Source organism: Aureococcus anophagefferens (assembly GCF_000186865.1).
Source record: "Aureococcus anophagefferens unplaced genomic scaffold AURANscaffold_12, whole genome shotgun sequence".
In the NCBI taxonomy this organism is placed as follows: domain Eukaryota; class Pelagophyceae; order Pelagomonadales; family Pelagomonadaceae; genus Aureococcus; species Aureococcus anophagefferens.
Window position 1 is genome coordinate 596,586 of NW_008705572.1, and position 26,590 is coordinate 623,175.

The 26,590-nt window shown below is 73.2% G+C and overlaps 6 protein-coding genes across 6 annotated transcripts; 3 read left to right on the forward strand and 3 right to left on the reverse strand.

The window, feature by feature from the left end:
• Positions 1-4,879: 4,879 nt before the first annotated feature.
• Positions 4,880-5,635, reverse strand: AURANDRAFT_3436 (hypothetical protein; the record flags this gene model as incomplete). The annotated part of the gene is made up of 1 exon (XM_009039556.1): positions 4,880-5,635. A coding segment is annotated over one exon (756 nt), but the record flags the coding sequence as incomplete, so codon positions are not given.
• A 2,533-nt stretch (positions 5,636-8,168) lies between these two features.
• Positions 8,169-9,227, forward strand: AURANDRAFT_64913 (hypothetical protein; the record flags this gene model as incomplete). The annotated part of the gene is made up of 1 exon (XM_009039632.1): positions 8,169-9,227. One exon carries the CDS (start codon positions 8,169-8,171, stop codon positions 9,225-9,227), a length of 1,059 nt encoding a protein of 352 aa, XP_009037880.1.
• Positions 9,228-13,834: 4,607 nt separating this feature from the next.
• On the reverse strand, positions 13,835-17,011 carry AURANDRAFT_64914 (hypothetical protein; the record flags this gene model as incomplete). The annotated part of the gene is made up of 3 exons (XM_009039802.1): positions 13,835-14,291; positions 14,432-14,772; positions 14,936-17,011. The coding sequence occupies 3 exons, from the start codon at positions 17,009-17,011 to the stop codon at positions 13,835-13,837; spliced, it is 2,874 nt and encodes a 957-aa protein (XP_009038050.1).
• Positions 17,012-17,375: 364 nt separating this feature from the next.
• AURANDRAFT_64915 (hypothetical protein) lies at positions 17,376-18,854 on the reverse strand (the record flags this gene model as incomplete). The annotated part of the gene is made up of 4 exons (XM_009039801.1): positions 17,376-18,111; positions 18,302-18,363; positions 18,427-18,522; positions 18,774-18,854. 4 exons carry the CDS (start codon positions 18,852-18,854, stop codon positions 17,376-17,378), a joined length of 975 nt encoding a protein of 324 aa, XP_009038049.1.
• A 1,873-nt stretch (positions 18,855-20,727) lies between these two features.
• Positions 20,728-21,540, forward strand: AURANDRAFT_2528 (hypothetical protein; the record flags this gene model as incomplete). The annotated part of the gene is made up of 1 exon (XM_009039554.1): positions 20,728-21,540. A coding segment is annotated over one exon (813 nt), but the record flags the coding sequence as incomplete, so codon positions are not given.
• A 2,802-nt stretch (positions 21,541-24,342) lies between these two features.
• Positions 24,343-25,185, forward strand: AURANDRAFT_3743 (hypothetical protein; the record flags this gene model as incomplete). Its single annotated transcript, XM_009039557.1, has 2 exons — positions 24,343-24,453; positions 24,655-25,185. Coding segments are annotated over 2 exons (642 nt in total), but the record flags the coding sequence as incomplete, so codon positions are not given.
• Between the last annotated feature and the right edge of the window lie 1,405 nt (positions 25,186-26,590).

Below are 26,590 nucleotides of genomic sequence, written 5' to 3' on the forward strand. Positions count from 1 at the left end.
GCGGCCCTCACGGCGCGGGAACGTAATACGAAGTGGGGTTATATGGGTGCGCGTGTTTTTGCGGCGCGCGGGGTTTTGCGGCGCGCGGGTCTCGCTTGGTCGAAGCCCGGGCGGTGCGCGGCCTAGGCGAGGAGGGCGAGGCCGGCCGCCGCGAGCGCGGCGGCGACGGCGCGCGCGGAGGCGCCGTCGGACTCGTCCGGGTCGTCGTAGATGATGATGGGGTTGTCCGGGGTCGGCGCGGGCTCCGGCGCCGGCACGGGCACCTCCGGGACGGGCTCCGGCGCCGGCACGGGCACCTCGGGGACGGGCTCCGGCGTGGGCGCGGTCGTCGGCGCGGGCGCGTCGCCGAGGACGTAGACGTCGGCCTCCGTGCCGCCGGTGCCGTCGGGGCAGTTGTTGAGCTTCTTGTCCGTGCCGCACTCGCCGTCGGCCTCGCACGCGTCGCCGTCGCCGAGACCCTCGGCGTCGCAGGTCTCGAGCGCGGCGACGTCCGCGGGGCACTCGGACGCGACCGCGGCGCGGAGCCGCTCCGGGCAGGCGCGCGTCGGCCGGGGCGCGGGCGCGGGCGCGTCGCCGAAGCAGCCCGTGCCCTGCTTCGCGTCGGCCATGCGGAAGACCTCGTCGAACCAGCGGAGGCACTCGTCCGGGTCCGCGTGTTTGCCGTCCGTCGTGTGGTCGTCGAGGTCCTTGTAGCCGTAGTTGTCGTAGACCTCGACGACGCCGACGCCCGCGTCGCCCATGACGTCGTGGATGACGTCGTTCGCGTCCTCGATGGCGTCGATCCACCCCTCGTCGTCCTCGCCGCAGCACGAGATCTCGCGGAAGAGCGGCACGTCGACCTTGCTCAGGATGTTGTCCACGAGCTTCTCCAGGGACGCCTTGTAGTCCTTCTCGCAGTCGTCCTCGCCGAAGTTCCCGCCGCAGTAGCGGTCCGCGTCGTCGTCCTCCTTGAGGTCCCACCAGCCGCTGTTGATCACGGCGATGTCGGCCTTGGCGACGTCGCCGGCGATGTCCGCGACGTTCTCCTGCTTCGTGTCGTCGTCGTCGAACCAGGCCTTCTGGAGGAACCAGAACTCGCTCGTCGCGTCGATGTCGTCGAAGTCCTTCTTGAAGTAGACGCGGTGGCTCTCCTTGACGAAGCTGAAGCGCTTCCAGTCGGTCCACACGCTGTCCTCGTCGTAGTCGCCCTTCTCGCCCATCTTCTCGTAGTTCCCGTCGACCTTGTACGTCTTGCCCGTGTCGACGAACCTGCGGGCCGCGCGAGCGTCCGACGGCTCGACGGCCGCGCGCGCGCTCGGCCCCGGACGCGGGGCTCGCGCTTGTTGAAGACGTAGTAGCAGTCGCGCGAGACGGAGTCCCCCATGAACGCCTGCGCGCGGGGCGTGTGGTTTCGGTTCGTCGGCGACGAAATCGATCTCCGGAAACCGCCCGTTGAATCGTTCAAATCGCGGATACGCACGATGCTCTTGCCCTCCATAACGCACTTCGCCTCGTCCCACGAGACCTTGTCCGCGGCCGAGGCCACGCTCGCTAAGAAAAAAGCGGCGCGCATCCTTGCCGTCCGTTGGCACTTATCCAAATTTGCGCGTCGCCTATTTTTTGCCGCGAGCATTCTTGCTCTTTCCGCGGCACGGCTAGCCTCGGTCGCTCTATAAGCTCCCAATATTGCTTACAGCCTCTTATCGCGGCCGCGGCAGCTCTGGTGTGGGCTCTAAGTATAGACGTCAGGTGCTGACCGGGACCGTGGAAGATCACGCTGTGCTTCCCAACCGGTCGACGGCCTGCAGGAACGACACCACAGACGCGCCGTACATCGCGTGCCAGTCCTGGAAGAAGTCGAAGCCCGTGACGTCGCTGACGGTCTCCTGGAAGGCGGCGCAACGCTCGGACTGCCGCGTCTTCGTGTGGCCGCTGTACACGTCCGAACCCCAGCGCCGCCTACGACTCAAAGTCTACGACCCCTGCGCCTCGACGGGCTACGTCTTCGAGCACAAGGCGTACACTCTGCCACCGGCGAGCTCGTGGTGCGGACGTACTTCACCGCGCCGACGCGCCTCACCGGCTCGCTCGACAAGTACGACGAGAAGAACCAGCTCACGCCGTCGGCCTCAGTGTCGGCTCGGGAGCTCGCCACGCTCGCGTCGACAACCGCGAACTTAGTTCGCGCATAGACCAGCTGCGGACGCAACGGGGCACGCCGTACTGTCGCAAGAAGGGCGCGAAGCCACGCACCCGGGCGACGCGACGACTCCGGCGCGCGCCGCTCGGCGGCTGGCGCCCAGGCCGAGGACCCCCGGCGCGAGTCGACGAGGCAAACCGGCCGAGGCCTCGAAGGTGGAGGCCGCGTCGAGGCGGCCGTGACGACGCCTCGACAACGCGAACAGAACCAGCGGCCTCGACACCGCGAAACGACCAAAAAACACCCATGGCCGCGTCGCCGGCGCCGTCGGCGAGCCCGACGCTGCGCGTCATGCGGCTCTACAAGCCCAAGCTCTACGTGGACAAGCGCGGCGGCGCCCCCGGCGCGACGCGCCTCACGTCGGCTTTGGTGCTGCCCGACTCCTTCGGGAACATCTACAAGGGCGAGACCTTCTTCGCCTACGTGAGCGTGCTCAACGCCGAGGACGCGCCGAGCCCGACGCTGCTCGACGTCGCCGTGTCGGCGAAGCTGCAGGCGCCGTGCGCGAAGCGCGCGGTGGAGCTCAAGGACACGAGCGAGCGGCGGCGCGCCGAGGCGCGGGCCGACGGCGTCGACCCCGACAGCTGGCGGTCGCCCGACATGCCGCCGACGCGGCGGCGGGCGAACCCGGCGGCGGAGCTGCGCTGCGGCGAGAACGTCGACATGATCGTCGAGCACGCGCTGGGCGAGTGCGGCACGCACACGCTGCGCGTGTCCGTGTCCTACCGCCTCGCCGGCGACGGCGGCCCGCCCGACGGCCGCCCCGCGGAGCCGCGGAGCCTCCGCAAGTTCTACCGGTTCAACGTCCTCGACCCGCTCGAGTGCGCGCCGCGCGCGTGGCTCCTGCCGCGCGCGGCGGGCGCGCGCTACGAGGACCGCTACGCCGACGGCGAGGCGAGCAGCAACGAGCCGCCCCTGGGCGTCGTCGAGGTCGCCGTGAAGAACTCGATGCAGGAGCGGTGCGTGCTCGACGCCGTGACGCTCCACTGCGCGCCGGGCTTCGCGTCGCGCGAGATCACGGCGCGCGACGGCCGCATCGTCGAGGTCCGCGGCGGCGCGGCGAACGCGGACAGGGACCGGCCGTCGTTCCTCGACGGCTACGCGGACCTCGCGCGCGGCGCCGACGACCGGGCCGGCCCGCCGCCGCGGCCGCCGTTCGAGGGCTTCGCCGGCAGGATCACGGACATGGACCCCGCGGACGTCAAGGAGCTGCTCGACTTCGACCCCCTGGCGCTCTACGACGCCAAGTGCCACCTCGAGCCCGGCGACGTCGTCACGAAGCTCTTCACGGTGCACCGCGCGGCGCGGCCGGCCGCGTTCCTCACGGGCGAGACGCCGCGCGACGACGACGGCGATTTGGACGAGCCCACGCCGGACAACGCGGGCTTCCTGAAGCTGAGCTGGTCCGCGGCCATGGGCGAGGGCGGCTCCGTGACGACGCCCGCCGTCGACTGGCCGCGCCGCGACGCGCTCGGCGAGGCCCTGAGCCAGGCGCAGCGCGACGTCGAGCGGCGCTTCGCGGCGAACGCGCCGCCGGACCACGAGGGCCTGCGGCCCCCGCTCGCGTCGTCGACGCCGGAGCCCCTGGCGCCCGCGGACGCGCGGCGCCAGGACGGCGCCGTCGTCTTCGTCGAGCTCCGGGGCCTGCCGCGGCCCCGGAGCCTCTACCTCTACGAGGCCGTCGACTGCGTCTGCGCCGTGACGAACCGCGGCGACCGCGACCTCACGCTCCAGCTCCAGTGGCGCCTCGCGGACATGCCCGCGGGCGTCGCCGTCTACGGCAAGTGCTACACGAACCTCGGCGTCGTCGCCGCCGGCGCGACGGCGCGCGCGCCCGTGAAGCTGCTGCCCGTCCAGGGCGGCCTCCACCAGCTCACGGGCTGCTACGTTTTGGACCTCGTCTCCCAGCACGAGTTCCCCATCCCGAACCTCGCGGACGTCGTCGTCTGGCTCGCCGGCGTCGTCGAGTACGACAAGCCCGAGCCCCTCGTCTTCCCCAAGAGCGACAAGCCCGTGTCCCGGCCGCCGCACCCGCCCGCCTTCGACGACGACGACGCGCCGGCCGACGCGCCGGCCGCCGCGCCCGCGGCCGCGGCCGACGCGGCCGCCGCGCCCGCGGCCGCGGCGCCGCCCGCGCCCGCGCCCGCGCTCGCGTTCCCGGAGGGCGTGCCGGCGCTCACGCCCCTCCCGGGCGGCGCGCCGCCGATGCCGCCGCCCATCGACTACCCGGACGCCATGCCCGACGTCTCGCGCGACCCGCTCGTCCTCGACCCGAGCGGCCTCGAGGCGGCGGTCAAGGCGAAGCTCGCGCTCGAGGACGCGGCCCACGCCGACGGCACGATCACGTACCACGCGGAGCTCGACCAGCCGCTGCACCCGCCGGTCCAGCACCCCGACGGCACGATCACCGTGCCGGACCCGGCGCCGGCGCCGGACCGGCAGGCCGCCGCGGACGTCTTCGCCGCGCCGCCGCCGGCCCCGGACCTCCCGCCGCCGCCGGCCCCGGAGTTCTTCGGCGGCCTCGCGCCGCCGGCGGCGCCGGCCGCCTCGGACCCCGCGGCCGCGGACCTCTTCGGCGACCCGCCCGCCGCCGCGGACCTCTTCGGCGACCCGCCCGCGAAGTAGCCGGCGCTAATCGATCTTGGGTCCTTTCCCCCAGAGTGGTGGATCTCGCCTACGCGCCCGGTTTTACGTCTGGCTGGCCGCGCCCCACAGCTTGAGCGTCTTGTCGTGGGACCCGGACACGACGCGGTCGCCCGACGGGAACACCGCGACGCTGCTGACGTCGTTCGAATGCCCTTTCCACGTCGCGAGGCATTCGTCCGTGCTCACGTCCCACAGCATGAGCGTCTTGTCCTCGGACCCAGACACGACGCGGTCGCCCGACGGGAACACCGCGACGCTGTTGACGCCGTTCAAATGCACTTTCCACGTCGCGAGGCAGTTGCCCGTGCTCGCGTCCCACAGCTTGAGCGTCTCGTCGTCGGACCCGGACACGACGCGGTCGCCCGACGGAAACACCGCGACGCTGTTGACGTAGGTCGAATGCCCTTTCCACGTCGCGAGGCAGTTGCCCGTGCTCCGGTCTCGCGCGTCCCACAGCTTGAGCGTGTTGTCCCAAGACCCGGACACGACGCGGTCGCCCGACGGGAACACCGCGACGCTCACGACGTTGTCCGAATGCCCTTTCCACGTCGCGAGGCAGTTGCCCCTGCTCCGGTCCCACGCGTCCCACAGCTTGAGCGTCTTGTCCGTGGACCCGGACACGACGCGGTCGCCGGACGGAAACACCGCGACGCTGCTGACGTCGTTCGAATGCCCTTTCCACGTCGCGAGGCATTCGCCCCTGCTCCGGTCCCACGCGTCCCACAGCTTGAGCGTCTTGTCCGTGGACCCTGACACGACGCGGTCGCCGGACGGAAACACCGCGACGCTGGTGACGCCCTTCGAGTGCCCTTTCCACCCGTTCCTCATGAAGCAGGCGGCCAAGAAGTCCAAGGAGAAGGCCAAGCGCGACGAGGCCAAGCGCGGCGAGGCGGTCCGCATGGATGGCAGCATGGGCAGCGCGGGGAGCGTCGTGTCGTCGCTGACGTCGGGGACGTCGAACTTGTCGCCGCTGGACATCGAGTTCGACGTCGAGCTCGGGGCCGGCGGCGAGGACGACGACGCGGCGAAGCCCACGCTCACGGCCGCGCACCGGCAGGAGATGGACTTCCTCGTCGCCATGATATGCTACGAGGCGAACGTGGCGCCGGCGGCCTTGGCGACCTGCGTCGCCTTCCAGAAGCTGCTGAACCTGACGCTGTGCGGCTGGAACATGGAGAACGAGCCCTGGAAGGTCCCCGACCGCCGGTGGATCCTGTCCACGGGCCTGGAGCTCGTGCTTGCTGGCCTCGAAGCGCGTGCTGCTCTGCAAGTCGTCGAGCTCGTCGGCCGAGCGCAACTACAGCACGTGGGGCCTCGTGTTCACCAAGCTCCGCACCATGGCCTTCGCCATCGAGGACGACTACGCGCAGAGCGTGTCGCAGCTCGTCCGCCAGATCATCGAGGAGGACCTCTACGACGCGTACTGGGCGAACCACGCGGGCGACTACAACGCGGACCCCTTCTGGGACGAGGACGTCTCCTACCGCGACACGCGGTCCATCCAGCCCGAGGGCTTCGTCGGGCCCGTCGCCATCGCGGCCATCGCGCTCGTCATCGCGCTCGTCTACCACCAGCGCTACAAGGCGGAGCACCACGCGCGCACGGCGGCGATCACGCGCCGGGCCGAGGCCGGCCGGCGGTCCGACGCGGTCCGCCGGTCCGTGTCGGACCTCGCGGGCCTCGACCTCGCGCGGAAGCCCGACGGCGCGGCGGCCCGGGATCCCGCGGGCGAGGGCCTCGCGGCGATCTACGAGGCCCGGGCGCCGCCGCGCAAGGCCGCGCCGAAGCGCCGGCCCTCGGCGTCCCTCAAGAAGAAGCGGGTCTCCGTCAAGAAGCAGGCGCCGCGGAGCGACGCGTCCGCGGGCTCCGCGGACTCGGCGGACGCCGCGGCGTTCTACCTCTGCTCCCTGGGGGCGCAGGAGGACGAGTTCGGGTGACGCGCGCGCGGCGGCCCCGGCGCCGCCGACCGCGCGGCGGCCCCGGCGCCGCCGACCGCGCGGCCGACCCCGACGCGGTCGGACGGCGGCCCGTCGCCCCCCTGGGTTTAAAAAAAGGCCACGTTAGTCCCGCTCGAGCGAGAGCGCGAGGTCGACGTCGAGGACGGAGAGGCGGATGTCGCGGAGGACGTAGTCGAGGACGACGGAGTAGAAGGTGAAGACGCGGCGGTAGAACTGCTCCTCGACGATGTCCGGCACGTAGGCGAGGTTGATCGTGTCGTCGGCGAGGATCTCGTCGACGAGCGCGCGGACGTGCGCGTCGCCGAAGAGCCGTCCGGACGACTCGCGCGCGGCGCGGCGCCGGCGGAGCTCGTCGAGGTCGAGGGCGTCGAGGGCGTCGTTGGGCGCGACGTCGACGCGGAGCGAGTGGCCGAAGCAGTCGAGGCGGAACGTCGACGCGGCGTCCGCGAGCAGGTTGACGACGATCGCGGCGACGTTGTCGTGGAGCGCGCGCTCCACGGCCCCCGCGGCGCCGGCCTCGCCGCCGCTCGTCGCCTCGCGCTCGACCTCGAGGACGCGGTCCACGAAGGCCGCGACGCGCGCCGCGTCGACGACCATGCGGTCGTCGCGCGCGAGGCGCCGCCGGAGCGCGCCGAGGAGGTCGAGCGGCGGCCGCGCGGCGGGCGCCGCGTCGACGCGGAGGCCGAGCACGCGCGCGTCGGGCAGGGCGTCGACGCCGTCGTGCATGACGCGGAGCAGGATCTTCACGCAGTGGCCGTAGACGTACCGCTCCGCGGCCTGGAACTGCGCGGGCAGGCCCTCGAAGTCGCCGAGGTGGCCCCCGCCGACGAGCTCGGACGTGTACGCGTCGATGTCCGCGTCGCTCATGTAGCGCAGGGCGCCGCTCAGGCGGGGCTGGCGCGCCGGCGGCGCCGCCGCGGCGGGCGCGGCGGGCGCGGCGCGCGGCGCCCGCTTCTCCTCGACGCGGACGCGGTGCGTGACGCCGAGGAGCCGCGCCGTCGCGTTCATCGACGTCGCCACGGCCTCGTGGAAACTCAACAGCGAGTCCTTCTCCGTCGACAGCGCGCGCCGAAGCCGCGGCCGGAGCCGGCGCGACGCGAACCTCGACAACATCGCGATCTCGACAGGGCCTACCTTCCATGCAAGATGCACTCAACACCAGGTTTTGCGCGGCTAAAGGTGCCGCAAAGAGCTGCCCAAGATTTTGGGAGTGCAATCTGTTTCATTCAGCGCTGCCTCTCTCAGAGAGCTGGCCGCGGTGCGCAACGAGAAAGCGTGCTGCCTTGGGCGCCGCGAGCTGCGCCGCCTCGGAGCCGCGCGCTTCCGCGACGACCCGGCGACGCCCGGCGCGCCGCTCTAAGGCGCCGCCGCCGCCTTAGAGCGCCATGGCGCAGCCCGTGCTGACGGCCGCGGCCCTCGAGGAGATCAGCGCGGCCATCGCGCGGCCCGTGGGCAGCAAGGCGCACTGCGCGTCCGAGTTCCTGAAGAAGGAGGGCCTGCCGCCGGGCCTCGTGGAGGAGATGGACGGCCTCACGGACGAGACGCCGATGCGGTTCTGGATCATCGACAACAGCGACAGCATGCGGAAGAAGGACGGCCAGCACCTCGAGGTCGCCGAGGACGGGTCCATCTCCTCGACGCCCTGCAGCCGCTGGGCCGAGCTCGCGGACACGCTGCGCTGGCACGGCGCGGTCGCCGAGGAGCTCCAGGCGTGGACGCAGTTCCGGCTGCTCAACGCGGCCATGGGCTGCCAGCAGAACATCACGGTGGGCGCGAAGAAGGGCGTGGGGCTCGGGAGCCTGGAGAAGCTCATCGGCAGCGAGCCCGTCGGCGAGACGCCCCTCGTGGCCGCCCTCAAGGGCGTCACGGCGGAGATCGCCAAGGTGTCGGACGCGCTCGTCAAGGCGTCCAAGGTCGCCGTCGTCATCATCGCGAGCGACGGCGAGCCCTCCGACGGCGACGTGCGCGACGCCCTCTTCGAGCTCCAGAAGCTGCCCGTGGCCGTCCGCGTGCGGCTCTGCACGAACTCGGCGGACGTGCTCGGGTTCTGGAACAAGGTCGACAAGACGTCCGCGGGCGGCCTCGACATCCTCGACGACGTCCACAACGAGGCCAAGGAGGTGGCCAAGGGCAACAACTGGCTCACCTACTCCCTCGTGCTGCACCACGTCCGCGAGTTCGGCTGCACGAAGAAGGTGCTCGACCTCCTCGACGAGCGGAGCCTCCAGCCCGCGGAGATCCGCGAGTTCATCGTGCTCCTCTTCGGGTCCCACCTCAACGCGACGCTGCCGGACCCGGGCGCGGACATGATGGGCTTCATCAAGGCCACGACGGACCTCCTCGCCGCGGAGCCGCCCATCTGGAACCTGACGCAGAAGAAAAAAACGGCCTGGATCGACCTCAAGCGCGGCCGCCGCGGCTCCGCGTCCTGCGCCCTCTCCTAGGCGCGCGGGAGGCGCGCGAGGGGGTGGCGAGCGCGGAGGCGCGCGGAGCCTCGCTAAGTACGACGTCCCCGGCGGCCGCCGAGCGGCTCTACCGAGCGGCGCGAGCGCGGGCGCCTCCCGCGGGACGCCGAGTACCGCCGGTGGCCCATCGAGGCGCCGCTGGGCCCACCCCCCTGGCGCGGCCGTCGCTCTCGGCCGTCGCCGGAGCCCCGCCGGTCGAGGACCGCGCGTCGTTCTTCTTTCGGAGCTTACGGGCCCCGCGCGGCGCGGGGGGTCGTCGGGGGCGGGGTTCGGGGGTGGGATCTGTCGAAAATCGACGCCGCGGCGGCGCCGCGCCGCTCAGCGCGAGCCCGCCGGCTCGATGCCCGCGATCTCGACGATGATCGGCGACTCCTCGAACTGGTGGAGCGGCGGCGGCGTGTCCAGCACCCACTCGAGGGTCTCGACGAGCTCGGGCACGACGACGTCGCTGTCGGCGCCGTCGCCGTACTTGACGACGTAGGCGTCCGTCGTCTCGAAGCGCGCGGCGCCCAGGCGCCAGGCCGCGGCGGGCGCGGCCCGCGTCTGCGACGCCGCCACGCGCGGGGCGAGCCTGCGGGCGGGGCGGGACGGTCGAGCGCGCGCGATTCGCGGTGCGCGGGGAGAGTTTCGGGGTTTCGGGGGACGCGGGCGCGCACGTCCGGGCGAATCGGGACAGCATCGTCCAGTCGCTCGAGGAAAGTCAATGTCGGACAAAAGATTTTGTTGACGTCGCGGCCGGCCCGAGGCGAGCTTCGTCCACTCCTCCGCCTGTGGTGCTCGAGCGCGCGCGCGCGAGCGGCGACGCGCGGACCCGAGCCCCACGACAGCGTCGCACAAGCCTGCTGATTCGCGCACAAAACGCGCGCAAATCGAGGACGCCGAAACCCCCCAGCACGTGCGCATAGTTACAGTTTCGCCGAAGCGCCCATGGAGCGCAGCGCTCGGAAGCGCGACCGCGGCGGCTCCGACGACGAGTACGTCGAGGAGGCGAGCGAGAGCGACGAGGACGTCGGCCGGCGGCGGCGCGCGCGGCGCGCCGTCGACTACCGCGAGGACCGCGACGACTCGTTCGAGGACGGCGGCGGCGGCGCCGCGTCGTCGTCGGACGAGGACGAGGTCGTCTGCCGGCCCGTGCGGCGCGCGGCGCGGCCCGTGCGCGGCGGCACGAAGCGCGGCCGCGCGCCGTCGCGCGGCGGCTCCGACGACGACGACGACGACGACGCGTTCGACGTCGCCGAGGCGGACGCCGCGGACGACGACGACGACGACGACGACGACGACGACGACGACGACGACGACGACGAGGCGCTCCCGGAGTGCCGCGCGTGCCGGGGCCGCCACGTGAAGCACACCTGCGGCAAGGGCCGACCCGGCAAGAAGGCGAAGAAGCCGAAGGCGCGGTGCAAGCCCGCGGCGAAGGCGCCCAAGGCCTCGAAGAAGAAGAAGGCGCCGCAGCCCGACGACGAGCCCGCGGCGACGGAGTCCTTCGGCGGCGGGTCGCGGCCCAGCGACGGCGGCGGCGGCGGCGACGGCGACGACGGCGACGCGGCGGCGCGCGCCGTGCAGCTCATGCTCAAGCCGCCGTACGACCCGACGCGCGTGCCGTGGGCGCCGCGCGACGACGCGGGCTTCGCGGCGGCGTCGAGCGTCGAGGCCGTCGAGGGCCGGTCGGCCTGGGTCGACCTGCTGCCGGAGATGATGTGGGTCTGCAACGAGGCCGCGCGCCGCGCGACCGTCGCCGAGGACTCGGGCGCGAAATTCTTCGACAAGCCCCTCGCGGCGGACTACATGTACGACCGCGTCGCCCTCGCCGCCGACGAGCCCTGGGGCCTCGTGGCCCGCGACGACGCCACGGGCCAGATGCAGGGCTTCATCATGCTCGGCACGTTCGCGAGCTGGGACCGGACGCTCCGCTGGGCGTCGCGGGACCCGCGGGCCTGGGGCGTCGCGCAGTACGACCCCAACTGCGGCCGGTCCCACGGCAAGCGGCGCCAGTCCAAGGCCGACGACGACGACGACGACGGCGACGACGAGATCGCGGGCGGCGACGCGAAGTCGCGGTCCGACGAGCGGAAGCTCCGCGCGTACATGGCCGCGGCGACGGGCGCGGCGGCGGCGGGCGCGGCGCACGCGGCGACGGAGAAGCGCGACGCCGACGGCGACCTCACGGACGACCTCGAGGCGACGCCGCGGCGTTTGGCGGAGTCGGACGCGCGCATGACCGAGTGGCCCGACCTCCTCGAGGTGTCGCTCCTCGGCGGCCTGGGCTGCGGCGGCCGCCTCCTGAGCGAGGCCCTCTTCCAGGCGAAGACGCGCGCGCCGCGGGTCGTGCGCTTCGCCGCGACGGCCGGCGAGGACGACGCCGCGTCCGCGGGCTCCGACGACGAGTACCGCGCGCCCGCGTCCTTCGTCGTGCTCCAGGCGACGGAGACGGCCGTGCCCTTCTACGAGCGCAGCGGCTTCGCGCGCGTCGGCGCGCTGGCCAAGTACCGCGACCGCCGCGACATGCCCGAGCTCGCGTACCGCCACTGGAACGACCGCATCTGCGTCGCGGAGAAGCACGGCGCGTCCCACATGATGGCGCTGCGGCTGACGTCCTTCGCGGGGCTCCCCGGCGGCAAGCGGGGCGGCGAGCAGCCCCGGGCGCCGCCGCGGCCGCCCGCGGACGCGGCCGCGCGCGCGCGCGCGCGCGACGACGTCTTGATGATCGCGCGGTCGGCCATCTCCTGCAACACGAACGTCATCGGCGGCTCCGGCGTCTTCCGCGAGCTCGTCGTCATCGCCCAGGGCCGCGCGGGGCCCTGGGGCGCCGACGACGACGGCCTCGCGCGCGCGCTCGCCAAGGTGCTCGTCGTCTTCAAGTCGAACGCGTGCGGCTCCGCGAAGCAGGTCCTCCGCACGGACGTCCTCGGCGACGACCACGCCGAGGACGGCCGCTACCGGCGCCACACGCCCAAGGCGCCCCGCGCGAAGAAGGGCGCCCTCGACTCCGACGACGACGGCGACGACGACCCGGACCACGCGCGCGCCCGCGCGGAACTCTTCGACCCAACTTCACTGTGCGCGTATTGAATGTTTTGATACGAGCACCGCCGCTGTGCTTCGAGCACTCGACGAGAGCGACCGATTCGTCCAAAAATCAGCCGAATCGACTTCGATGTGACCGAGCTCGAGAGTTCCGAAGTTCGGTCGGGACGTCCCGGCTCACCGGTCGATTTCCGCGCAGGCGCCCGCCGCGAGCCGCACGCAGTGCGTCTCCGTCGTGCTCCGCCTCGCCCAGCCGGCCGCGGTCGCGGTCAAGGCCGAGGACGGCGGCGCCGAGGAAACCGCCGCCGACGGCGGCGACGGCGACCTGCCGCCGCCTGACGCGCTCGCGCTCGCCGCCGACGTCGACGACGCGCTCGGCGTCGTCGGCGACGTCGACGACGACGACGTCCTCGGCGCCGTCGACCTCCTCGACGTGCCCATCGACGGGCCCCTGCTCGCCGACGGCGCCGACGGCTTCGAGTTCGCGCCGCCGCCCTTCGACGGCGACGGCGACGGCGGCGGCGGCGACGGCGGCGACGCGTCCGAGGACGACGTGCGGTGCCAGGCGTGCCGCGGGCGCCACGTGCGCCACACGTGCGGCAAGGGCAAGCACGGCCGCCCGAAGAAGGGCGCGGCCAAGGCCAAGGGCGGCGCCGCGGCCGCGCGCGCGGCCGCCGCGGCCGCGGAGCGGCGCCGCGCGGCGGACGCCGCGCGGGAGCGCGCGGACGCGCGGAAGGCGCCCGTCGTCGGGCCGCCGCCCCTCGAGGCCTTCGTGCGGCGGCCCTGCCGCCGCGCGCCGCTGACCACGGCGTCCGTGGCCGTGTCCCTCGTCGGCGCGGGCGCGGAGTTCCGCCTCCTCGCGGCGTTCCCGCGGAAGCTCCGGCGCCGCGCGCGCGCGGACGCGCTGTCGAGCGCGCTCGCGGCCGTGCGCCGCGCCTCGCGCGAGGACGGCGAGCGCGGGGGCGCGAGCCCGCGCCACGCCAAGCCGGGCTCCTGCCTCTCGCCCACGGGCGGCCACAGCCCGGGCTCGAAGAAGCGCGGCCGCCCGCGCCAGGCGGACCGCGGCCACGCGGTCGACGCGTACCAGCCGCCGCCGCTCGACGACGCCATGCACCTCGACCCGGACAGCGACAGCGACAACGAGGAGGACACGGCGGCCGAGCCGGAGAACGGCCTCAAGATCCGCGCGGCGGCCGCGTCTTTCGCTTCTTTCTTCGCCGGCCCACGCGTCGCGTCCTAGGCTTCAAGTGGAACGCGCCCCACGGCTGGGGCAAGGCGGCGCTCAAGCGGCGCGCCTTCAAGAAGGAGGTGCTCACGGACGACAACGACACCAAGGTCCCCAAGGACCGCACGTGGCTCATCACCTGCGCGGACGGCGAGGCCATGCTCGTCGCCCTGAACCCGGAGTTCCGCGGCACGTCCAAGGGCAAGAACTGGTACGCCGTCAAGCCCAAGGCGAAGAAGCCGACGAAGCGCGGCCCGCCGAAGGAGCGGGGCTGGTGATCCCGCGACTAACCTGCTGTGCCACCCCGAGGCTCGACGGCGTCGTCTCGAAAAACTTATCGTCGCGGCGCGTCCGCGGGCACGAGCTCCGTCACGGGCCGCTCCGGGTAGCTGTGCTTCGTCTCGCGGCCGTCGACGGTCTCCGTCTTCGTGACATAATTGTGTAACCAGGACAGGCGCACGCGCTGGCCCTCGGCGATGGCCGCGAGCGCGAGCGCGGAGGAGAAGTTGTCGTCCTCGACGAGGATGCGGAACGCGTCCTGCTTCTCGTCGCCATATTTGCCGGGCTTCTCGAACGAGACGTACGCCTCGATGTCGAAGCGCGCCCACTGCTTCCGCTCCCGCGGCGGGAAGACGCGCAGCAGGTGCTCGTTGCCCAGCTCAACACCTCGGTAGATGGCGATGGTCTCGTGCTTCGAGAGCAGCTCGCGAGTGTACGTCGGGCCGGTCGTTCGCGCGGCGTCCATCGCAGCCATTGCGCTCTCGCGGAGCGCCTTGTTACGAGCTCTCCCACTGCGCAGAGGCTTTCAGAGCAAAAGCTCTCCCATTGCGCAAAGGATTGATCAGGTCGTTGCCGTCAAGTATACCTCACCGAGCAGTCCGGGTCTTCGGCTTACGCGGTCTTCGGCTAGCGCGCGACGCGCGTGGTGGACTCCTCCCGGGCCTTCTTGGGGTAGTACTTGACGCGGCCGAAGAGGTCGGCGATGACCTGGTCGATCTTCGCGTCGTCGAAGCTCGACGGGAGCAGCGGCCGGAGGAAGTCGCGGGAGCAGACCGTGTGGGACTCGATGGCGACGCCCGGCGGGAGGGGGAGGCGCCCCGGCGGCACGCCCGTGACGTCGGCGGCGATGAGCGGCACCTCGCCGGGGAGCGGGTGGGGCACGGTGGGCACGTAGGCGTCGATCTCCGCGACGTCGCGGAACGAGATGGGCATGTGGTCGTCGTCGTCCTCGGCCGTGTTGCCGCAGAAGCAGTAGAGGAAGCCCCGGTAGAGCTCGACGCCTGCGCGCGGGGCGGGGGGGGTACGAGCGGGTCGCGCGCGCGGAGCGGCGGCGTCGGGCGCGCGCGCGGCTTCTCATTGAAGGAATTCATGTGTTCTCAAACACGAGGATTCAGGACACTTTCAACTTTGTGAAATCATCGAAGTCGCACGAGACATGCTTCCGGACGCCGGCGCGCGTGCCGACGAGGTTCCAGACGGCGACGACGAAGGCGATGACGCTCAGCGCCGGGTAGACGCGGTTCACGGTGCGCTGCGCCGCCGTGAGCTCCTCGTCGCCGGCGTTGCAGTCGAAGAAGGTGCCGAAGCACTTGACGTGCTTCTGGTGGTCGCCGAGCCCGTCGCCGGAGCCCGGCCGGCCGGACTCGGCGCCGAACTTGTCGAAGCGGAGGCCCCAGTTCATGAAGAACTCCATCGCGGCGCGCGTGTGCACGAGGACGATGAGCGAGAGCACGCCGACGGAGCGGCGCGAGAGCTGGTCGTCGAAGTCGGGCTTGCGCGCCCAGCGGCGCAGGAGGCAGAAGCGGTCCACGAGGAAGACGTTGAAGAGCGCCGCGGCCGTGACGAGGAGGCCCGCGGGCGCCGCGGAGGCCCAGAAGAGGCCCACGAGGAGCGTCTTCGCGACGTCCGTGTAGCGCTCGGCGATGTTCCACTCCGCGCCGTTCCAGAAGCGGTTCATGGCGCGCTGCGTCGGCTGCCGCGGCGCGACGACGTAGCGCATGACGAGGTCGAAGGGGTCGAAGGCGACGATGAGCGGCGTCACGAACGCGTCCGCGAGGAGGATGAGGAAGACGCTCTCGAGGTTCGCCTTGCCGAGGCGCGCGGGCCGCCGCGTCGTGACGAAGACGACGACGGCCGTGTTGAACCAGCGCGCCATGGTCAGCTTGAGGAACATGGAGTCCTGCTCGTCGCCGAACTCGCGGTGGCGCTCGATGAGCTTCGTGACCTGCTTGAGGGTGGTCGGCAGCGCCGCGTTGACGACGGTGACCCAGACGAAGAGGAAGTTCGTCGCCTCCGCCCGGGCGAACGCGCGCGCGATGGCGTAGAGCACGCCGCCGATGCCGGCCGTCGCCGCGAAGCTCAAGGCCAACCGGAGGAGGCGCTCGGGCCGCGCGTAGTGCGAGTTGTGCCAGAGGATCTCCGTCGGCTCGACGGGCCGCGACACGAGGAGCACCGTGCCCTCGAAGTCGACGGGCGTCTCCGCGGACTCGATGCCCGTGACGTTCGAGAAGACGCGGCGCGCGGCGGACACCTCGAAGGTCTGGAGCGTGCGCTCCATGGACGCCTCCGTCGCGAAGGTCACGACGACCCTCTGCGGCTTGTGCCAGTCGTCGCCCGCCGCGAGTGTCTTCCGGCCGTCGCCCGCGGCGAGCGCGACGCGGAGCTCGTCCTCGACGGCCGCGAGCCGCGCGCGCGCGAAGGCCGGCGTCTTCAGCAGGCCCAGGCCGTAGAGCAGGGGCTGGAACTTCTCGCCGAGCCCGTCGAGCTCGTCGAGCTCGTCCCAGCCGCCCTCGGCGAAGTCCGCGAGGTCCTGGAGGTAGCCCTTGCGCCGCGCGAGGAGCTGGAGCACGCGGCCGTTGTCCTTGCTCACGGTCACGCAGACGACGTCGTCGCCGAAGATCTTCGCGAAGAAGTCGCGGTACCGGTCCGGGTCGAGGACGTGCGCGGGCGGGTTCGCGACGACGACGGAGTAGTCCGACGGCGTCTGCAGGTTGCCCTCGATGCGCTTGGAGAACGTGGACTGGAGGAACGTCGACGTGAGCGCCGCGAAGAGGATGACGAGGACGACGGCGACGTCCGGCGCGACGTTGAGGCCGACGGAGAGGTCCCCGACGACGCAGCCCGACGCCGTGCCCCGCGCGAGGCCCGCGTTTTCGTAGGCGGGCTTGGTCGTCGTGTCGTCGCCGTGGTGGCAGGCGCTCGCGTTGTGCGTCGTCGACGGGCACAGGATCATCGCGCAAACGAAGACGACGCAGAAGATCCACGCGAGCTGGCGGAAGTAGAGGCTCACGCCGAGGCCGAAGGAGTCCAGGCTCAGGAAGACGTCACCGATCGACTCCAGGGCCAGGGGGTAGGGCTCGCACGACTCCGTCTCGCCCTGCTCGGCGCGCCGGAACCCCAGGCGGCTCGTCGGATCGACGACGCGCTGGGGCATCTGTTTCGCGCGGTGCTTCCGGGCCGCCTCGAGGGACAGGCCGTGCTTGCTCATGACTTTCCGCGCGAGGGCGTCCATGGCGCTTACAGTCCTTGCGCGCGAGCGAGCAGTGGAGCAGTTGCTCACTCAAGGTGTGCCCGAGAGCCGGATTGAGGCTCGATTAAATTATTGAGCGACGCGCCGCCGAGGAGGACTCCGAGGTCCTCCCGACCGCCTCCCGGCGCCCCCCCCCTGGTGCATCAATACTGGGAATTTTAAAGCGGAGTACGATAGCGAACGGCATCAGGGTCGTCTGGGACAAACAAAAAGGGGGCGGAGGGCGGCGAGGTCGCGCCGGCGCGTTCCGTGGGGCGGCGGCGGTCCCGACGACGGGCGGTGCGGTCTACTTCAAGACGCCACGCGGCCGACGTCGCCGTTCGAACTGTACTGCGCTGCGCGCGCATCAGCGCTTGGGACCGAAGAGGGGCTCCTGCGCGAAGGCCTCGATCTGGTCGACGTCCATGACGTTGTTCGGCGACGTGCGGTCCATGTCGCTCGCGTCCGTGCCCTCGTCGCCCTCGTCGTCGGAGGCGTGCGCCGCGACGAGGGGCGCGCCGCCGGAGGTCGCGCGCTCGACCTCGCCGTCGACGCCGTCGCCGTCGCCGTCGCACGCGGACCGGTCGTCGGGCCACGCGGCGTCGTCGGCGCCGCCGCCCAGGGGCCCGTCGCCGTCCAGCGCGATGAGCTTGAGGCCGCACTCCGTGATGAGCTGCGCCGCGTCCGGGCGGTCCGTGTAGGGCAGGTGGCAGTCGTGGACGCGGACCATCCAGTCCGACACGAGCCCCACGGCCGCGCCCATCTGCTTGAGCGCGCAGATGACGGAAGCCACGGCAATCATGGACGGCGGGTACTGGAGGAAGGCCACGTCGCCGCGCACGAGGTCCGCGTAGCGCAGCGCGCGCGTCCCGACGCCGCGCGCGTCCGCGCGGCCGCCGAAGAGCACGAGCAGGTTGTGGATCGACGCGTGCACCGTCGGCGGGTTCAGGTGCCACTTGAGCGTGCAGAGCAGCTCGAGCTCCATCAGCCGCAGGTCGCTCGCGCTGAAGAGGCCGTCGCTCAGCGTCACGAAGTCCGACGTCCGGAACGGCCGCGTCTCCTCGATCTTGCTCGCGAGGAAGATGGACGCGATGGACGCGAGCCTGGGGACGGGCGCCGGTCGCGTTTTCGGGCGCCGTCTCGCGCGTGGAGGTTCGGGGGTCGTCGCTCGGGGAGGGGGGAAAACGCGCGGTCGGCCGGGCCGCCGGCGCCGCCGCGGCCGCGGGCGATTTTTTCCGGACGCCGGCGACGCGCTGGAAGTTGACGTTGCCGCAGGACCGGCGGCTGAGGTACCGGTCGAGATAGTTCGTCGCGCTGCTCAGGGTCTCGCGCTTGAGCTTGAAGGAGTCTCCGAGCTGCGGGGGTTCGAACGGACGTCCCCTTCGGGCGGGGGGACGCGGCGCGCGGGGCGAGCGCACCTGGCCGAACCACGCCATGATCTTCGTCCGCCACGCCTCGCTCATGCCGTCGCGCTGCACCGCGTCGATGTAGTCGCTCCGCGGAGCATAGAGCGCCTGGGGGGGGACATTCGAAGATCTTCGGTGTCCGGGATGCCGCGGGGCTGCCCCCAGCGTTTCGAGCGGGGCCCTCGCGCCCCCCGGCGTTGCGGGCGGGCTGGGGTGGGCTGGGCGCAGGGCGGTGGCCAGCGGCCGGGCGGGAGGGCGTGGCGGGGGAGGGGCGATCCGATATTTTGTCGGAAATGCCCGCGCGGGTGGATTTGGGGGTGTCGCACCTCGGACGAAGCGAGAGCGCGCAGCCGTCTGACTGCCGTCTCCGGGTCGATCTCCTCCCCGCAGTGGACCGCGGGGAGGCCGCCATCGTGGGGGGCGACGTCGTCGTCCCCCATAGTCGGAGGAGCTCAGACGCCACTCCTCGCGGAGACGCTGCTCGCTCCAAAGCCAGCCAAAGATTACTGAGGACTTGTTGCAGTTTTTTTGAAAACATTCTGGGAACTCAATCAAGGCGTCAATATCAATTGACGGTTCTGAGCGTCGCCGATGGACGGCTGCGACCAGCGGTCGCGGCCACGCCTGGCTCTCCACCTCGTGACCACCCGCCGCGGGCAGCAGGAAAAGGCGCCGCGAGGCCCCCTCCGCTCGCCGCACGAGCGACTCTCGCGAGGCGCAGCGCGTTCGAGGCCACCCGGCGCCTCACAGACGCCGACTCGGATCATCGGCAGCCCCTTGGCTCGCTGAGGGGCCGTCATCGAAGATCAGCCCGGTCCGACCCCCGGGGGGGCTGGATCATCGGACCGCCGCCGGCTCTCGAGACCCCCGGTCGGAGTAAGTCCTAGTCAGCAACCAATGAGGCGGGCACACGACGGACGGACGGTAGCTGATCGCATGGGGCTGCCATAGCCGAGACGCCAGCCCCGGGACGTTTCCGTCGCCCCGCCATTCGCGGACGCGACGCCGCCTGCGAGCGCCGCCGCGCCTCGCCGCGCCGGCGACGCGGCGCTCCGCGCCGAGGCGTTCGGCGCCGGGCTGCCCGTTGGGCGCCGCCCCCCCGAGGAGCGCGACGAGCCGTCGCTGCCGCGCGGAGCCATGAGCATGGCGGACCCCGAGCACGAGATCCCGGCGCTGAGCGTCGAGCCCGACACGCCCGGGGCCGCGGCGTCGAGCTTCGGCGAGCGCGCGGCCGACGCGGCCGACGGCGCGAACGGCTACTGCGGCGTGCCGCCGCTGCGGTCCCTGCCGGACTCGCTGCGCCTCAAGTTCCACCACAAGCGCGAGATTCGCGTCGTCGCCGTGAACCGGCGCACGGAGCGCATCTCCTTCCGGACGCTGAAGCAGCGCCTCACGACGGACTACGGCTTCGAGCTCTCGCTCGCGTACCAGGACGGCGACGGCGACCTCATCACCCTGGCGTCGCAGAACGACCTCAACGAGCTGCTGAACACGGACTCGTCGGTGGCGAACGTGCGCGTCATCCCGCGGGAGCTCGCGGCGCCCGGCGACGACGAGCCGGCCGCGCGGTCGCTGTCGCCGCCGGCGTCGACGCGCGGCGCGCGCGACGACGCGGCGCCCGCGGCGAACACCAACGCCGCCGCGGCGCGGCCCCAGCGCGGCGAGGCCGCCGACGCGGCGCCGCGGGACCGCGCCGCGGGCGCGCCGCTCCGGGGCGGCGTGCCCTCCGGGCCGCTGAAGATCCACACGTTGATCTCGAGCCCGACGCCGAACAAGAACGCGTCCGCGACGCTGGACCCGCTCCGCGCGCCCCTGTCGCCGCTGCCGCCGTCCCACGAGCTCGCGGCCGACGACCCGTTGCCGGCGCCCGCGCCGCAGATCGCCGCGAGCCCGCCCGCGGCGACGCGGCGCCACCACCACCTCCACGCGCCCATCGAGAAGTCGGAGCGGCCCGCGAAGGACCGCCGCGAGCCCGCGCCGGCGGCGCCGTCGCCGGGCGGCGCGTCGCGCGCGACGTTGGACCCGCTGTCCATCCCCGCGGCGCCCCACGCGGCCGCCGAGGCGCCGACCGCGGACCCGCGCGAGGCGACGCGGCGGCCGTCCGTCGACGGCGACCGCGCGCGCCGCGCGGACGCGGCGGCGGCCAGCGGCGGCGGCGGCTCGGGGTCCGGGAGCCTCTGCTCCGTCGACAGCGCCGCGGAGGTCGCCGTCGCCGCGGCCCAGGTCGTCCTGCCCGCGGACAAGGCGTCCGCGCGCGTCGCGCCGCTGTCCGCCTCCGCGCCGCCGGACAGGGGCGGCGCGGCGCCGCGGGCCATCCGCTGGCAGCGCGGCGAGATGATCGGCAAGGGCGCCTTCGGCAGCGTCTACCTGAGCCTGAATCTGGACACGGGCGAGCTCATGGCCGTCAAGCACCTCGACTGCGCGGAGGTGTCGAGCCGCGAGCGGTCCGCGCTCGAGAACGAGGTGTCGATGATGAAGGGCCTCTGCCACCCGAACATCGTGCGCTACCTCGGCGTCGACAGCTCCAACGACGCGCTGGCCATTTTCCTGGAATACGTGCCCGGCGGGTCGCTGCGGTCGTTGCTGGACAAGTTCGGCAAGCTCGAGGAGGACATCGTGCGGCTCTACAGCCGGCAGATCCTGCTGGGCCTCGAGTACCTCCACGGCAACGCCATCGCCCACCGCGACATCAAGGCGGCGAACGTGCTCGTGTCCAACGACGGCTCCGTGAAGCTCGCGGACTTTGGGGCGTCGAAGCGCATGGCCGCGCCGTCGAATTTGAACGGCGGCGGCGCCGTCGGCGCGCTGCAGACGGGCGGCGCCAAGGGCACGCCCCTCTGGATGGCGCCCGAGGTCATCAAGGCCGCGCCCAAGTCCCAGGGCTGGCGCAAGGCCGACGTCTGGAGCGTCGGGTGCACGGTCATCGAGATGTCGACGGGCCGGCCGCCCTGGAGCCAGTACTCGAACCCCGTCACGGCCATGTACCACATCGCCTGCGTCGAGGAGCTCCCGGACATGCCGCCGAACCTGTCCGACGACGGCATCCAGTTCCTATGGCTCTGCTTCCAGCGCGAGCCGCGGCTCCGGCCCGAGGTCACGGCGCTCCTCCTCCAGGGCTTCGTGTCCGTCGCGCCGACGGCCTGGCGCGAGACGCGCACGAACTACCAGGACCACCGCAGCGCCTACGCGGCGGCCCAGGGCCACCACAGCGCCCAGGACTCGCTCTACCCGTCGCGGCCGTCGACGGCGTCCGAGAGCCACGGTCTGGGCGCGCGCCGGTCCGCGTCGCTGCGCATCATCACCGACGGCAACGTCTTCGACCGAAGGCCCGAGCCCGACGGCGACGCCTTCGGCCACCGGAGGCAACCCAACGGCGACGTCCACGCCGCGCGGCCGCCCGCGCCGCCGCGCGCGCCGCAGTCGCCCCACGCGCCGGGCACCGCGTCGACGGTCGCGCCGTCCCTGGGCTCGTCCCTCGAGTCCGGCGCGTCGTCCCACGTCAACGGCGGCATGCTCCTCGTGCCCCCGGGGGCGCTCCGGTCCACGCCGCGGTCCGCGCGCGGCCGGTCCCGGAGCCGGAGCGACCTCGCGCCGTTCGCGCCGCCGGCCGACGCCGCGCGGCCGGAGCCCGACCGCGCGGCCTCGCCCAAGCCCGCGGCGCAGACGCAGCAGCCCCAGTCGCCGCACCAGCTCCACCGGGACCACGACCCGGGCGCGTCGCGGCCGACGCCGCTCCAGAAGCGGCAGCGGTCCGCGCCGAAGCCCGCGGGCGACGCGGACGCGCGCGACGCGCCGGGCGCCTCCGGCGACGGTGCGCCGCGGAACTCGCGCGGCGGCGGCCCGCCGCGCCGCGGGCCCTACGGCGCCGCGGGCCGCCGCGACGCGACCGGCCGCGCGCCGCCGTCGCCCGCGCCCGCGCTCGGCGGCATCGCCGACGAGGAGCCGCCCGCGCCGGCGTTGGGCCGCCCGCGGGGCAAGCTGCTCGTCGCCGCCCAGCCCAAGGGCCGCGGCGGTCCGGGCATCAAGGGCCCCCAGGCGACCGCGGCGAAGCCCGGGCTGCCCGCGTCGCCGAAGATCGGCGGTCTAGGCCAGTCGCGGACCGCGCGCGGCGGCGCGTCGACGCTCGTCCGCGAGGTCGCGCGGTCGCGCCAGGGCACGGGCCGCGGCGACGGTCGCCACCCCGGCCGCGGCGACGGCCGGCCGCGCCACCCGGACGACGAGCCCGAGCGGCCGCCGGACTCGCCGAAGCGCGTCGGCCGCGCGTCGCCGACGAAGCAGCTCCCCGCCGAGGGCGGCGCGTCGACGCCCGGCTCCGCCGCGCGCCGCGGGCCGTCGCGGACGGCTTCGCGCGCGCCCGGCGCGGCGTCGACGCCGCTGCCGGGCAGCAAGCGCCAGCCCGGCGCCGCGCGGACGTTGTTCAAGGGCGGCGAGCCCAAGAGGCAGCCCGAGGGCGCCGCGGAGACGGCGGCCGCCGTCGTTGCTTCGGCCGTGGCGGCCGCCGTGGGCAAGGAGAGCCCCGCGGCCGCGCGCGCGGGCCCCGCGGGCCGCGGCCGCGGCGGCGGCACGATCAACGTCGTCGGCGGCCGGGGCAAGACGCGCCACGCGACGCCCAAGGGCCGCAAGGCCGACAGCGACGACGACGGCTCCGAGAGCGACGGCAAGCAGTCGTCGCTCCGCGAGGGCGAGCCCGCGAAGCGCAAGTTCTTCCCGAAGCGCGAGCCGCCGCGGCCCGCGAAGCGCGACGAGGCCGACGACGCGCCGTCGCTCGCCAACGCGGCGCTCCGGCGGCCCTTCGAGTTCTCGGCGCCGCCGCCGAACCGCGCGCGCATCCCGCCGCTGGGCCTGGACGCGGCCGGGTCGACGCCGATCCTCGGGCGCCACTCGTTCGGCGCGCGGTCCGCGTCGAGCGCGGGGTCCCTCGACGCCGCGGGCCGCCACATCCGCAAGGGCCTGCACGCGCCCGTGTCGGCGCTGAGCGCGCCGGAGTCGCCGCCGCCGCCGGACGAGTCGCCGCACCGCGCCGCGGACGGCCCGGCGCCGCGGCGCCTCGCGATCTCGCCCGGCGAGCCCTTCCTCGAGGAGGACTGCGAGAGCGACGACGAGGTCGGCACGCCCGTGTCGCCGTCGAGCATCGGCACGCCCCAGTCCCAGCGCGAGGCCGCGACGCCGCGCGAGGACCGCGCGGCCGCGGCCGTCGACGAGCTCGCGTCGACGGGCGGCGACGGCTCCTTCGCCGTGCCGAGCCACGAGGGCACGCCGACGGGCGGCAGCCCGTCGCCGAGCCGGCCGGGCCTCGAGGCCGTCTGGGGCAGCGACGGGTCGCGGCGCCGCGGCGCCGCGCTCGAGGGGTCCGTGGGCAGCGCGCTCGCGTGCGACGAGTCCATCGCCGACGACTTCGAGGCCCACGAGGACCTCGGGCGGCGCGCGTCCGCGTCCCTCCCCATGGCCGTCATCTGCGACGACGCGGCGACCTACGCGGATTTGGACCGCGGCTTCCGCGACGACGACTCGTGCGTCGACGACGTCGCCGACGACGACGAGCCGCCGCCGCCGATCAGCCCCGACGGCACGGTGCCCTACGAGGAGGGGTCGCCGTCGGCGGCGCCGGCGTCGCCCCCGACGTCGCCGCGGCCGCGGCCCCCGGCGGACGCGGAGGGCGCCGTCGTCTGCGCGCACGACGGCGCGGCGACGGCGCTGGCCGCGTCGCGGTCGCGGAAGCTGCTCGCGTCCGCGGCCTACGACGGCGCCGTCCACATCGTCGCCTACGGCGGCGGCGGCGCCGAGGTCGTCGCGACGCTGCGCCACGAGGCGTCCGGCGGCGGCGAGCCGCGCGCGACGTCGCGGGGCCGCGCGACGCGCGCGGCGCGGCCCGCCGGCGCGCGGTCGCCGAAGCAGGGCGACGCGCCGGCGCCGGCGCCGGACCGCGCCGGCGGGAGCAACGGCGTGACCTGCGTCGTCTTCACGCCCGGCGGCGACCGCGTCGTCACGGGCTGCGAGGACCGCGTCGCGCGGATCTGGAGCCTGGAGACGGGCGTCGTCGTCCACGCGCTCGAGGGCCACGAGAGCCGCGTGACCTGCGTCCAGATGCTCGCGGCCGACGCCGCCGGGACGGACCCGGAGTCGCCGGGCGGGCCGCGGCGGGGAAAGCCGGGCACGTCCGCGCAGTGGTCGGGCTGCGTCGTCACGGCGTCCGCGGACCACACGGTGCGCCTCTGGGACGTGCGCATGCGCCGGCCCCAGGCGTTGGCGCTGCGGGGGCACACGGACACGGTGAACGCGCTGGCCGCCGACGCGGACAACATGGTCTGGTCCGCGTCGCGCGACACGAGCGTCCGCGCGTGGGACCTGCGGTGCGGCCGGGGCAAGTTCCACCTCACGCAGCACTTTGGGGGCGTGACGTGCCTGGCCTACGACGCTTCTTTAGACGGCGACCGCGGCGGCCTGCTGAGCGGCGCGCGGGACACGACGGTGCACGTCTGGGCGAAGGCGTCGGGCGCGTGCATGCGCGCGCTCCGGTCGCAGCGGGGCTTCGTGCAGGCGCTGGCCGTCGTGCCGAAGCGGCGCGCGGGGGCGTCGTCCTTGGTCGCCTGCGGCGGGACGAACGGCAAGCTGCGGCTCTGGGACCACCACAAGGGGAAATGTGTGAAGGCCATCGACGCGCACGCGACGTCCGTCACGTGCTGCCAGTTCGCGACGACGCAGCACGGCGCGCCCAACGGGTTCCTCGTGTCCGGCGGCGGCGACGGCTGCGTCAAGGTCTGGGACGCGCGGTCCATGGTCCCGCGGCGGACGCTCGCGAGCCACGGCAACGCGGTCGTCGACGTCGCCGTCGTCGACGGCGACGGCGACGTCGGGCCCCGCGTCTTCTCCACGTCCAAGGACGGCACGCTGCGCGTGGCGCACCTCTAATTTTCCGTGTTACGCCGTGTCTAACCCGTCGCGCTGGAGCATCTTCGCCGAGACGAAGCCCTGGAGCGGCGATATAACGCGGAGCCGGAGCTTGCCGTCGCTCGTGCGCTCGCCCTCGAGGTCCGCCTCGTGGACCTCGGCGCCGGACCCGAACTTGAGCTCGCCGACGCAGGGCGAGTCCATCTCGACGCCCGCGCGGACGACCGCGCCGCGCTTGCCGACGACCGTGTGGCGGACGCCGGTCGCGGCCGGGCCCGCATCCACTCCCAAAATCCGCGCCTCCCACTGGGCGAAGCCGCCGTCGAGGCGCCGCGCCGCCTGGCCCGGGAGCAATAAACGCGCGTTCTCGATGAGCTTCAGCGCGTACTGGCAGTCGGACTTTTTTCGCGTGATGCGGCTGCCCGTCGTCGAGAAGACGACGACGGAATGCCGCCGCCGCGTCGCGAGCTCCGCGACGACGCGCAGCGCCTCCTTGACGTCCTTGCCGCAGTCGCTCAGCCGCCGCAGCTCGCCCGTCGCCGCGTCCAGGATGCGGTCCACGGGCAGGTCGACGACGGACGCGTCGACGTCGCCGTCGACCATGACGCGGCCCGGGAACTCGCCGTTGGCCTGGACCTCGCCCTTGGACCGGCAGTCCACGAGGACCACGGCATAGCCCTTCTCCAGCGCCTCGTGGAGCATGTGCGGGCTCACGAGCTCGCCCCGCGGGAAGGGGCCGTGGAGCTCGACGTACTCGCGCGTGCCCGGGATCGACGACGGGTCCGGCCCGGCGACGCGCGGGTCCTCGTAGAGGCCGCCGGCGCCCTCGCCGACGCTCCGCGGGTTCGCGCGCCGCCGTAGAGGGATGCCCGCGCCGCCCGCCGCCGCGTGGAACATCTGCGCGACCGTGGCCTCGTCGAGCTCGAACGTGACGCTGCCGCCCTCCTCGCCCATCTCCTCCATCATCTGCTGCATCATGGGCACGACGCTCTGCATCATGGCGCCGAAGAGCTCGGCGAACAGGTCGTTGGCGTTGGCCTTGTGCGTCGGCGCCGGCTTGGCCTCCTTGGCGGCGATGAGCAGGTTGTAGGCGTCGGCGACGCGCTGGAACATCTCGTCGCTGCCGCCCTTGTCGGGATGGCTTTTTAAAGCCTTCTTCTTGTAGGCCTTCTTGATCTCCTCCTTGGACGCCTTGGGGTCCACGCCCAGGAGCTGGCCCGCAGCGCGTACCTCGAGCGCGTCGGCCATAGTCGACTTTGTGGTGGCCGGGGCTGCTTGCTACTTTAGC